We start from the raw sequence: 12,962 nt of genomic DNA, 5'->3' as shown, positions 1-12,962 counted from the left end.
CAGCAGTTAAGAGCTCTGGCTGATTTTTCAGAGGACCCAGGTTCAATTCCCAGCTCTGAACTGCCTGTAATTTCAGTCCCTTAAGGATCTGATGCCCTCTTAAGGCCTTCAAGGCCACCAAGCACAAACCAGTTTTACAGAACATACATTCACGCAAAATACACCAAAAAAAGACAAAATTCAAAAACCCAAAACAAAGACAACACCAATAACAACAAACCCCAGAAAATCTTCCTGGTATTTCATTATTTAAAATAGCTGTAATAAGCATCCTAATTTGTCTTTTTTTGTTGTTTTTTGTTTGTTTGTTTGTTTGTTTGTTTTTGTTTTTCGAGGCAGGGTTTCTCTGTGTAGCCCTGGCTGTCCTGGAAGTCACTCTGTAGACCAGGCTGGCTTCGAACTCAGAAATCCACCTGCCTCTGCCTCCCAAGTGCTGGGATTAAAAGCATGCGCCATCACTGCCCGTCCTAATTTGTCATTTTTAAAAAATATTTATTTTTTTTATTAGGTTTAGGTATGTGTCTTGTATACTTGGAGGCCAGAGGTCTGGAGCTGAAGCTGTAGATGGTTTAGAGCTACTTGACATGGGTGCTGGGAACTTAACTTCGATCCTCTGTAAGAGCAAGCAGTTTTCTATGGCAGACTGTTACTTCTAAATAGAATCTTCATTTTTCAAAATAGTGTTTTGTTTTGTTTCCTCTGAAGTTTCCTGTATCCCAGACTGGCCTCAAACTTCCCAGTGTAATTATTTGCTACTGACCTTGAACTTCTGCAGGCCTGTATGTCTTGTACATGCAGTGGTATGCTTCAGATCTTGGGCTTTGTGCATGAATGTTAGGCTGGCACTGTTCTATCTGCACTACATCCTCAGTCTCTAACCCTTTGTTTTCTCAGGTGTTGTAAAGTTAGACTACTGTCCTTACTGTCTGATGTCATTGTCTGATATGCTATTTATTTTTGCCTGTTAGTCCCTAGAGTATAGAGTGTATAAGCTTCACAAAGCAGGGATTTTTGATTAGAATACCTGGCACATAGTAGGTGATCAGTGTCTTTTGAACAGTAGAATGTGAATTAGGTAATAGTGTAACATGTATTAGAATTTATTTAGAAAGAAGTTTTCATTTTTATTCCAAAAATGAATTGTCATTGGTCTAGGGTAGGGATGGATGCAGACAGAAGGTATTTAGAAGGGCTTTAAATAAAGCTGTTTCAAAACGTCAAAATGAGAATGCTTAAAATGCCTCTAAGTACATCAATAGACACTATGCTATATCAACAAGCATTGGGCTTGGGTGAGAACTTCTGAGAGGATACATTATGCAGTCCCCGTTCTCCTGGCATTTTGAGAAGCTCTCTGGTGGACTCTGGCGTTTTTAAACTAACCACTGTTAGTTTCCAGAGTGTATTTTGAAAATCAAGCTTTATAAAAATGAGTTAAGTTTACACATTGTCTTAGTTTGGGTTTTATGGCTGTGAAGAGACACCATGACCACAGCAACTCTTACAAAGGAAAACATTTAATTGTTGCTGCTTTTCAGTTTGAGAGGTTCAGTCCGTTATCATCATGGTGGGAGCATTGCATCATGCAGGCAGACATGGTGCAGGAGAAGGCCCTGACAGTTTTATATCTTGATCCACAGGCAGCAGTAATGAACGAGCCACTAGACCTGGTTTTGAGTTTATGAGACCTCAAACCCCACCCTCTAGTGACAGACTTCCTCCAACAAAGCCACACCTACTCCAACAAGGCCATGCCTCCTAATAGAGCCACTCTCTGTGGACCTTTGGGGACCATTTTATTCAAACCACCACACACACCTTTGAGTTTCTTCTTCTTTTTTCTCTCTCTAGCTATCCGATATTGTGAAAAATGTCAGTTGATTAAACCTGACCGAGCCCATCACTGCTCAGCATGTGACAGGTGAGTGCTACTCAGTTTGCTTTCTTAGCACCACTCTAGTCCTAGGTAACAGACAGACATTACATGCTTCCTCATGCTTAGCAAAACCATTTCGTCTTTTCCTGTCACTTGCTGTTAATATAGAACTATCATAAATGATTATGTAAGCTAGAATATACTAGAAGAGTTTCTCTGCTAGTTGAATAGAACTTTAACTTTAAATAAGCTTTCTGTACTGTGCTTCGTGTAATGTTAAGGAGCCAGTGGTTACACCCGCCTTGTAAAATATGTTTGATTACTTCTTGAATTAGAGACAATGATAGTTTCTTGTTTTTATTATCAATGTTGATATGAAAAAAAATCAATGAAGTAAATACTATGATTGTTTTTTATCTGCCATCACTTCCATTTTAATCCTTGTTTTCATATGAGAAGTTAGTTTAAAACCCTGACTGGGGGGGCTGGTGAGATGGCTCAGTGGTTAAGAGCATCGACTGCTCTTCCAAAGGTCCTGAGTTTAAATCCAGAAACCACATGGTGGTTCACAACCACCCGTAATGAAATCTGATGCTCCCTTCTGGAGTGTCTGAAGACAGCTACAGTGTACTCACATATAATAAATAAATAAATAAATAAATAAATAAATAAATAACCAACCCTGACTAATCGAAGCCACTTAGACAAGCTGTGCTACTTTCTGGGTATTAGGTTTATCATTCTTACATTATTTGTGAGATCTGTAGTTGGTTGCTGGAATTTTAACTCCAGACCTTTGGAAGAGCAGTCAGTGCTCTTTACTGCTGAGTCATCTCTCCAGCTCTTAGCTGATGTTTAAATTGGGCCTTTGTAATGTACTAGAAGTCATCTCCACATCTGAATAATAAGATGTCATTTGGTCTGGTCCAATGAGCTAGATGCAATGGACTGACTTCACAATGTAAAAACCTTGTGACTGTTTACCCATGGAGGTGCTTACAGAATCTCACAAGTTACCTGATGTTTCTAGGTTGCCTCATAAGATTTAGTTTTAAGGGAATATTTTTAAATATTCCCTTAAAATATTTAGTTCAGTAAAATAATGAGAAACTAGAGTCACAATTTTTCTGTATGAATTTTCGTATGCTTGCTTCCTAGATGTGTTCTTAAGATGGATCATCACTGTCCATGGTATGTATGAAAAATAGTAGAAATTGCCTAAACCAAGGGGGCCAGGGTTGGGCATCAGAAGCAGGAATTGAAAATGATTTTTTTTCTTAATAATCCCTTTTTAAAAAAAAAATCTTGTGATGCTGTTTTTTAACTCCAGAGTCCCAGCACATTCTTTTTTTTTTTTTTTTGGTTTTTCGAGATAGGGTTTCTCTGTATAGCCCTGGCTGTCCTGGAAGTCACTCTGTAGACCAGGCTGGCCTCGAACTCAGAAATCCGCCTGCCTCTGCCTCCCAAGTGCTGGGATTAAAGGCGTGCGCCATCACGCCGGGCTTTGTTTTCTACTTCTTACTTGACCTATTGCCAAGTAATGATGACGTAAAGCTTTCTGGTCCTCTTTCCTTCCTATGACTAAAAGGCACACTTTAATCTCCTGTCTTAGCCATCTCTGTGAGGTCAGTAACAGCAAGTATATCCCACTTCTGTACAGCTGCCAGGATGTTCACATCTCACAGAGGAGACAGCGTCGAACATCCTTCTCCCACACGCCTGAGACCACGTTTGCATTCTGATTCTGTGCTTATGGTTTGTCTGACTTTTATAATGTTACTTTCTGTATTCTTCCAGGGTGAATAACTGTGTGGGATTTACTAATTACAAATTCTTCATGCTGTTTTTGTTGTATTCTCTACTATATTGCCTTTTTGTGGCTGCAACAGTTTTAGAGTATTTTATAAAATTTTGGACGGTAAGTCTTTTTTTTGTCTTAAACATATGTAAAAGATATGTATTTGAAAGAGTCACTTAGTACTTTTTATAAGTAGATCGGATTAGATTTTATAATGGTGCAGTCAGGACTATACTTCATATAAATTGCATGTGTACTTGTAAATACATGTTTATTTCATAGATTACAAGTGTCTCTCTGTGATGCACATTGCCAAAAGAGCTGTTTTAAAGAGGTCACTACTTTGACTTGACTTGATAAGGCTCAGAATGATATCCTTGGGCCAGACTAATACTTGCTTCCTGTTTGCATACTTTTTAAAAAAGATTTATTTATTTATTATTATAAGTACACTGTAGCTGCCTTCAGACACACCAGAAGAAGGCATCAGATCTCATTACAGATGGTTGTGAGCCACCATGTGGTTGCTGGGATTTGAACTCAGGACCTTCAGAAGAACAGTCAGTGCTCTTAGCTGCTGAGCCATCTCTCCAGCCCTTTTTCTCAGAATTTTAAAAAAGATGTATTTTTATTTTATACATTTGGATGTTTTGCCATATACATAGATGCACCAGGTGTGTGCCTGATTCCTGCAGAGGCCAGAACAGGGTGTCAGATCCTCTGGAAGTAGAGTTACAGGAGATTGTGAGCTGACATGTACGTTTTGGGAGTTAAACCTGGGTCCTCTTCAAGAGCAGCCAGGCTCTTAAATAGCTGGAATGTCTCTCCAACCCCAGCTTCTCAGAGTTTTTAAAAATGGCAAGTAGTTGAAAATAGTCAAACGTTTTAACAACAAGGAGCTAAAGTTTGATTTATCTGTGAGAGGAAAGCATACAGAAACAAGCACCCAGTAGGGCAGTAACTGGGAGTGACCTCTGGGATGTGCTGTGAACAAGGAACAAGGCATACATGAGTGTAAAAAGTATGTGATGGTGTCTGGGGAAAGGTAACCTGTGAGTGTGTCCTGGCCTCTCTGGAAATGTTAGAGAGCTGCTGATGGTACTCTCTGCTCAGAAGGACGACAGGAGAAGAGACCTGCTGATTCTTGTTCTCTTAGGGGTGTTAGGTACCATTGCAAATGCTTATATATTCAGAATATGTAATCAAGTTGAAACCTTTTTAATTTGTAAATTTATATTCTTGAGGGGAAAGTAACTACAAAAGTGTGAAAAGAACTCTATCTTAGAAGTAGTTATTAATAACATTTTCTTGGTATTTGATTTTTATATGTTTATGTGCTATTGATATAATTTAGAAGTAACTTTAAAATATATATACTACCCTTTCATTAAATCTTTAAATATCTGGATATACTTCATCTATTTTTGCCCCCTGGTTTCATCAATCCCATTAAATAAAGGCTCAGTCCTGATTGTCACACTGCTGAACCCAGTATCAAACCTTTAGTTGGTAATTACTCTTGAGTTGTTGTTTGTCCTCTGATACCTAGGTCTAGAAGCAGGCAGATCTATATAACTATATATTCTTATAATTTAAACTCCATGAAGGCAAGAAATTTTGTCCTTTTCATCAGTAGAACATCTAGGATGTTACCTGGCACACAACACTGTAGGTGTTTAGTAAATGTTTGCTGAATAGTAAAATAGCCAAAGGAAGTTAGCTTAGGTTGCTCTTTCAGTTGTGAAATCTGGAATAATACTAACTGCACAGAAGTGATAGGTTAAATGAATGTAAACATGTTCTAAATGAAAAGCATCCAGTAGATGTTTGTCTGTCTGTGTGATGGTCTTAAATTAGCCAATCTAATCTAGAACTCACCATGTAACCTAAGCAGGCAGTTCTCCTGCCTCAGCCTTTGGTTTTATTTTTCTCATTGTATGTCTCAACCTATCCTGTCCTAACCATGTCTGTGTCCTGATGCCATGTTTTTATACTCCTTTCTTAAAGTGTGGCGCCTGTTGACTTACGATCAGAGTACTTAACTTTGTTAACTCTGCACGTGTAAGACTGTGCTTATTATTCATAGCCATATCTTTTTATGAGCTCGATCTTTTGTCTACTTTTTCTGATTAGTTTTATTTTCAAGATTTATTTATTATGTGTATAGGCTTCTGGCTGCATGTACACCTGCAGGCCAGAAGAGGGCATCAGCTCTCATTACAGATGGTTGAGACCCACCATGTGGTTACTAGGAATTGAACTCAGGACCTCTGGAAGAGCACAGTGCTCTTAACCTCTGAGCCGTCTCTCCAGCCCCTCTCTGATAGGTTTTTGTTTCCGTGGAAAAGATATTGATCTTTATGTATGATCTTGTTATAGATGAGACTTTCTTTAGGAAAATATAGACATCTCCAGCGATAGAAACAAAGTTCATAATTTAGGCAGCACGAAAATTGGCAGTTTCTCCTACCAGGAGCCACTGGGCATCTATAGACCTGTACTCTGTTGGCTGAGACAGGTTTGCCTGGGCCCAGGCTGTAGACAGCTTTTGCCACACAGCACAGCAAAATCTCCTGGGTGAAAGGCAGCCACAGTGTTCATGTCTATCGTAGTCAGGGTTTCTATTCCTGCACAAACATCATGACCAAGAAGCAAGTTGGGGAGGAAAGGGTTTATTCAGCTTACACCTCCAAACCACTGTTCATCGCTAAAGGAAGTCAGGACTGGAACTCAAAGCAGATCAGGAAGCAGGAGCTGATGCAGAGGCCATGGAGGGATGTTTCTTACAGGCTTGCTTCCCCTGGCTTGCTCAGCTTGCTCTCTTGTAGAACCCAAGACTACCAGCCCAAAGATGGTCCCACCCACAAAGGGGCCCTCCCTCCTTGATCACTAATTGAGAAAATGCCCCACAGCTGGATCTCATGGAGGCATTTCCTCACCTGAAGCTCCTTTCTCTGTGATAACTCCAGCTGTGTCAGGTTGATCCAAAACCAGCCAGTACAATGCCCCTAACATTCTTCAGTGTCTTCCTGGCACTGGCTCCTTAAAGATACTCCTCGTCCTCTGACTCTTGCTGAAAAGTTTCCGTTCACATTTAGCTTGTATCTTCTAAACACATTTTGTTTTTCTCAAAGTTTGCTATTTTTAAGCTCTTTTCGTTCGTGTTTCTGGCTGCTCTCTGTTTGATATGAGACTGTTTCCTTCTCACACCTTTATTGTTTACATTTTCACAGTTAAACCGTGATTTGGCAGAGGAATAACTGTGGCATACAAATATGTCCACATATACTCTAACACCTGAAAAATCTTAAGATGTATATGTGTTTTCTTATTATCCAGCTCTGGTGAGGCCCACAGACCTAGAGCCTATTGCTACTGAGAAGATAATTACTCAAAGGCCCCAAAGAGAACAGAAACAGCCTAGTAGAAGTGTGGGTGGCTATTCAGGGGGATCAGTGAGTGCAAGAGCTTTTGGAGTCTAAAAAGCTTTAGGATTAGCCAGTTTGAGTGATTTCAATGGATTCTTGGATGACTAAACTAGAGGATACTGCTTCCTGGTGGGAGTGGCCACAGGAATGGCAGGCTTGGGTATAGGCTCTGGATTGATTAGCATATGAAAGTTGCCCTTTTGGAGTGATGAGTTCTTTTCTAAGTACTGGCCAGCTTGTGAGGGCAGTATCTGCCCAAGTCAGTGAAGCACCAAGATCCCAGAGTGCCTGTACAAGAAGAGAAGGAGCCATGGTCGTACAGAGGGTTGTTGTTACTGCAGTTATCAGAGTGAGAAGCTGAGATTGGAGAAATTAAGTAGCACCCTAGGTCACATACTTCATAGTCTAGAAAACTAGAATTTAAGGTCAGATCTTTATTGCAGAGTCAGGTACTTCTCAAGGTCAGTTGTCAGTTAAAGCAGCGTACAGCACCGAGTCATGGAACACAGTTATGTCTTAGAGATTTTTACTAAAACTGTAATTGAGGGAGCCTGGAGAGAAGATGGCTCCTTGATTTAGACCACTTGTTGCTCTTACAGAGGGGACCCATATCTACATGCTGGCTCACATCCACTTACAGTCACGAACACGGTTTACTTACATATATGTGTACACAAAACCCACTCATTAAAATCAAGTCCTAAAAAATGTGTGGTTTTTAGACTTTGAGCAAACTTCATCTGGCATCCTCTGCACACCTTTAACCCCAGCCCTCAGGAAGCAGAGCAGGTGATCTCTCTGAGTTTGAAGCCAGCCTGGCCTACAGAGTGAGCTCCAGAGTAGCTGGAACTGTATGTGAGACCTTGTCTCAAAACCAAAACCTGATCAGCTTCTGCTCAGGGATAGATTGTGAGCATCTGGGCCTTGGCCTTTCAGCAGCATCAGGGGGATGCAGCCTAGCACTGTCCAAAGAAAGTGCTTCCTCGTGGACTTCCACAGAAACAAGTTTTAGACAAATCAGAGTTAGTGAGTTTACTGAGTAGAGAGAAGATATCGTACATACGTGCTTTAGAATAGCAGTTCTCAACCTGTGGGTCATGACCCCTTTGGGGGTCAAATGATTTTTTACAGGGGTTGAATATCAGATATCAGTCAGATATTTACATTATGATTCATAACACTAACAAAACTATAGTTACAATGTAGCAACAAAAATACTTTTATGCTTGGGAATCACCACAATAAATATGAGGAACTGTATTAAAGGGTTACAATATCAGGAAGGTTGAGAATCACTGCTTTACAGTTAAGCACTGGTGGTGAAAGAAGGTCAGGAAATCACATCGTGCTCTCAAGGTGTGGATGTGGGTTCTCCAGTGTTACATGTAGATAGCCTTGTGATGGTTGCTTGTGATTTTGTGGCTAAGTTACATTATTTGAAAGATGTAATCTAGAAGAGTTTAAGATGAAGCCAAGTTGAAAATTTTGCTAGAGTGTAATTAGTAAAACAAAATGGAACCAGCTTAGTTATCTCTCTTAAAGAATATGCTTCTGTAAGTTTGAAGCTAATGTGGTTTCCATTGCAAGTTCTAGGCCAGCCAGAGAGCTACATGGTAAGACCCTGCCTCTAAAACCAAAATGAAATCTTAAAAGTAGTTTTTGAGGTGTACTTTTTTAGACTTAGGGCTGACAGGAGAGTGCTAATACAGATAAATTAGAGGTCACAAACATTGTGTCCAAAATATGCAAAGTTTTAAACATCTTTTGCTGAGGTAAATCTCCAACCCAAATATTCCCTGACAATGAAAACACGACTCAGTTAATATGAATACATCCTGTGCACCTAGATTGGGCAGATCTACTGATACACTGCCATCTTCCACATCTATGAGACCCCTTAGAACTTGCGGTTTCTTCAGGCCATGTGCTTCTGCTCCACTTGTCTTCCTCCTCTTCCTCCATGTCCTCTCCCTCTTCCATTTTCTTCACCTTCCACTCCACCTTCCCTTTTATCTGCCCAATCATCAACTCTCCTTTATTTTACAAATTAAGGTGGGAAGCAGGTTTACAGGAAATCACCTGAGTGCTGACTCATTCCTTGTTCACAACCCCTCACAGGAGAAGGAATTAACATCAAATATAATTAGTCCCTGAGCTATTCATAACAATCTTTGTTTGAGAGTAAGACAAGCCTCTGTTGGTAAAGTTTCTGGACTCTCAGTCAGTACAGGGTGAAAACTGGACCTCAGGGTTAAGCAGCCAATCTACCTTCCCATACCTGGACACTTGAAATAGAGTAGATTGCATATTAGAGTGAGTGGACACGATGGAGCTCACAGTGAAGGGAAGACATGAACCAAGGCAGAAGGGAACTGGTAGATGTTTGAGGGAAGGAAGAACCTTTAATCTATAGGTGTCAACTGGAGTGTTTTGGCTACACTAAGGGAACCTTTTCTCTATGTATTCTTGTCCTGGAACTCAACTATAGGCCAGGCTAGACACAGAAATCTGCCTACTTCTGCTTCCCAAGTGCTGGGATTAAAGGTGTGCACTACCACCACCCAGCTCCTAGGGATCTTTTTATACCTAAATTAGACTCAGGAAGGATACTAAGGGAAAGCCCAGGATTCTGGTAGGGCTAAGTGATAGAGGGACCTTCGAGATCTCTGGTGTTAGAAGAGTGAGTGTGCGTCTCGTGTCTGTCTGTCTCCAGAAAAGTGGGAAAAAGTGATATGCTATGACTTGTAAAAGTTGCTGAGCTGAGTCAGAGGCTGCCACTGTCTCCCCAGTGAGACAGGCAGCAACAGTGAAGTTGCTGAGTCATCAGGTCTCATTTCTAGAACCACTAAGAACCCAGAGGTTAAAGAGTTACATACAGATGTGCGTTGTAAATGTTAATTAGTTCTTTTAGACGAGAGTGTCTTTTATAATTAGATGGGAAAGTGCATGTTTAGAGGGGCTCTGAGATGTGCTTGAAGAGAGAAATGTTTTTACTTGTTTTTTCTTATCTTTTGGGAAAATGTAGATCCTAAATTAGAGGGCAGCTTCTTATATTCTTTCCAAATGCACACAACTGATAAAGCTTAGTTTCCAGGGTAAGGATTTTATAACTTAATTTTCTTAATGCATTGTCTTTGTTTGCACAAGCTTTGCCGCAGGAAATCTACAGAGAATTGCCCAAAGGTAAAACACATTGTTGCCATGACATCCTCATCATCTTTTACAGAGTGAATGTATGTAATTAAACTTTGCTCTACAGTTGGCAAGACAGACTATTTACTGTGTTTTAAATGTGTAGTGGTTTCTCTGGGGAAAAAGAGAGGTATCAGAATAATGCAAGATTGTGGGGGAGATGATGTTCAGTGATCAAGCTTTTGAGTCCACAGGTTCAATCTCCAATACACACACACACTAACAGATTTTCAGTTAAGTCTGTGTGTAGTGTGTTATGTGTGTGGTATATGCACATGAGTGTGCAGGTGCTCACACATGTTGGGGGACATAGTGGATATCTTCCATTTGCACTTTAGTGCCTTGAGACAGGGCCTCCCACTGAAGCAGAAGCTCTCTGACTAGCGAGTTTCTTGGTCTGCCTCTCTCCGACCTTTACATGGGTGTGGGTAGCCATTCCCACTATTTATGTGAGTGCTTCCAGAAAAAAATACCTATAAAATACCTCCTAGCTTTCTAACCCCCCTGTTAAACACTTTTTGTTTTAAATTAAAAATTTTAAATTATAGTTGTGCGTATGATGTGTGTACATGCATGCAGGCACATGTGTGGAGGTTAAGTTTGGAAGCCAGTTCTCCTTTAAACATGGGTTCTAGAGATAGAATTTGGGATGTTGGGCTTGAACAAGCATATTTTAACCTCTTGAGCCTTCTTGCTGCCCCTTTGGTCAGAAATTAAAAAAAAAATAAAACAGCTCACGTGCGTGAGTGAATTCCATAGACAGGTTTTTTTGTTTGTTGTTTTTTTTTTTTTTTTTCGAGACAGGGTTTCCCTGTGTAGCCCTGGCTGTCTTGGAACTCACTTTGTAGACCAGGCTGGCCTCGAAATCAGAAATCCACGTGCCTCTGCCTCCCAAGTGCTGGGATTAAAGGCCTGGCCCATAGACAGACCTTTTGAGCTAGAGTTGTAAGTAGTTGTGGGCCATTGAGGTAGGTGCTGGGAACCTCTGGAAAAGCAGCCAGAACTCTTTTTTTTTTTAAGATTTATTTATTCATTTTATGTATATGAGTACTCACCATTGCTCTCTTGACACACCAGAAGAGGGCATCAGATCCATTACAGATGATTGTGAGCCACCATGTTGCTGCTGGGAATTGAACTCAAGACCTCTGGAAGAGCACAGTGAGAGCCCTCCCTTTTTTTTTTTTTTAAAGAAGTCATCTCTCCAGTCTGTTGTAGTTACCCTCAACCCCGCCCCCTTTTTGAGATAGGGTCTCTCTCCATGTACTCCTGGCTATCATAATATGTAGACCAGGATACATTCCAATGTGCCTCAGACTCACAGAGGTTGTCCTGCCTCTGCCTTCCAAGTGCTGGCATTAAAGGTATGTGGTACCATACCTAGCCCATTAAATAGTTTTTAAATTAAGTAGGGCAACCTGTTTGAAAGCCTAGGAGACCTGCCGATACAGTTTTTGTTGTAGTATGCCACGGCCTACATGAACCGGGTATTTCTGGAAGGCAGGCTGGGGCTGAAAGAGACTAGACTGTGAGAGAAATAATGAGACCACGACAAATTTTCTCTGATCAAGGCCCGAGAGTTTACTAAGAGACTGTGCTTAAAAGGGGGAAGGCCCATTCCCCCCCCCCAACTCCCCCCAATCCTTGGTGCTTTGTCGCCAGGTTGTTGCTTATTCAGGAATGTCTCAGGAAGACAGGTTCAGCCTCTCTGAGGGTAGCAGCATCTTGGAGAAGAGCAGGGCAGTTGTCACTTCAAAAGAAGGCAGCCAAGTTGGAAAGCTGCACTGCAGGTGGCCCCACCTCAGTGCCAACAAGGTCTGCACCAGCCCGCTTCAGGCTGGGGGAGGCTACAAGTTTTGAGACAGTCTCATGTGTCCCAAGATGACCTTGAATTTACTGTACAGTCAAAGATGACCTCGAACTTCTGGTCCTGCTTCTTTTTTTTTCTTTTCTTTTTTTTTTTTTTTGAGACGGGGGTTTCTCTGAGTAGCCTGCCTCTGCCTCCCGAGTGCTGGGATTAAAGGCGTGCACCACCCTGCCCGGCTGGTCCTCCTGCTTATTCTTGAGTACTAGAATTACAGGAATGCACCACCATGTCCAGTTCCTGTCATGCTAGGGGCTGAACCTAGGACTCCATGCATACTAGGCAAGCATTTTTTTCTGACTGAACTACACCTCCAGCCCTTTTATGGTTTTATTTTAAGAGCAAATATTCAAAGGCTTCTTCCTAGCCATATTTCTGTAAGAAGGAATGACAGAAACTTCATTCTTCAATACGTTATGGCAACTCTTACAAATGACAGTTACCTACAAAGACTCCCGAGAAAAAGAAACAAGGATGAGAAGGTGGACATCAGCACATCTAAGAACAGGGGCAGCTTGGAGGAGAGACGTGCAGAAGTAGAACTGAATATATCACATTCCACTTGTTTTTAATGCATATATAATTAAGGAAATGGAAGTACTCATGTTCCTCTGGATGTTGAGGAAAATCTGAATATGTATATAGGGTGTCAAAGAAAATTGCTAGGGAAAGAGTCCATCTCATTTTATGGCTGAATTATTAGGTGTTTAATGACTTTAAATTATTTACTTACTTATTTACTTTATATTAATAAATAAATATGTGTATGGATGGATATTTGCCTGCTTTTATATCTGTGTACCA

The 12,962-nt window shown here is 40.8% G+C and overlaps 1 protein-coding gene across 8 annotated transcripts in view; it reads left to right on the top strand.

Moving 5' to 3' along the window:
• Positions 1-12,962, top strand: part of Zdhhc20 (zinc finger DHHC-type containing 20) — a 60,992-nt gene that overhangs the window by 33,557 nt on the left and 14,473 nt on the right. For 5 of the 8 annotated variants that reach the window (XM_029468955.1, XM_029468952.1, XM_029468950.1 and 2 more), the window contains exons 5-8: positions 1,852-1,921; positions 3,035-3,067; positions 3,674-3,794; positions 10,250-10,285. In XM_029468955.1, coding sequence (XP_029324815.1) covers positions 1,852-1,921; positions 3,035-3,067; positions 3,674-3,794; positions 10,250-10,285 — 260 coding nt within the window. The remainder of the gene's footprint in view (positions 1-1,851; positions 1,922-3,034; positions 3,068-3,673; positions 3,795-10,249; positions 10,286-12,962) is intronic. The other 3 variants (XM_029468953.1, XM_021182184.2, XM_021182185.2) reach the window with 1 other exon arrangement.

Source organism: Mus caroli, chromosome 14 (genome assembly GCF_900094665.2).
Source record: "Mus caroli chromosome 14, CAROLI_EIJ_v1.1, whole genome shotgun sequence".
NCBI classification, from domain to species: domain Eukaryota; kingdom Metazoa; phylum Chordata; class Mammalia; order Rodentia; family Muridae; genus Mus; species Mus caroli.
Note: the sequence above shows the minus strand (reverse complement) of the source record. Positions and strands in the feature narration are given on the sequence as shown.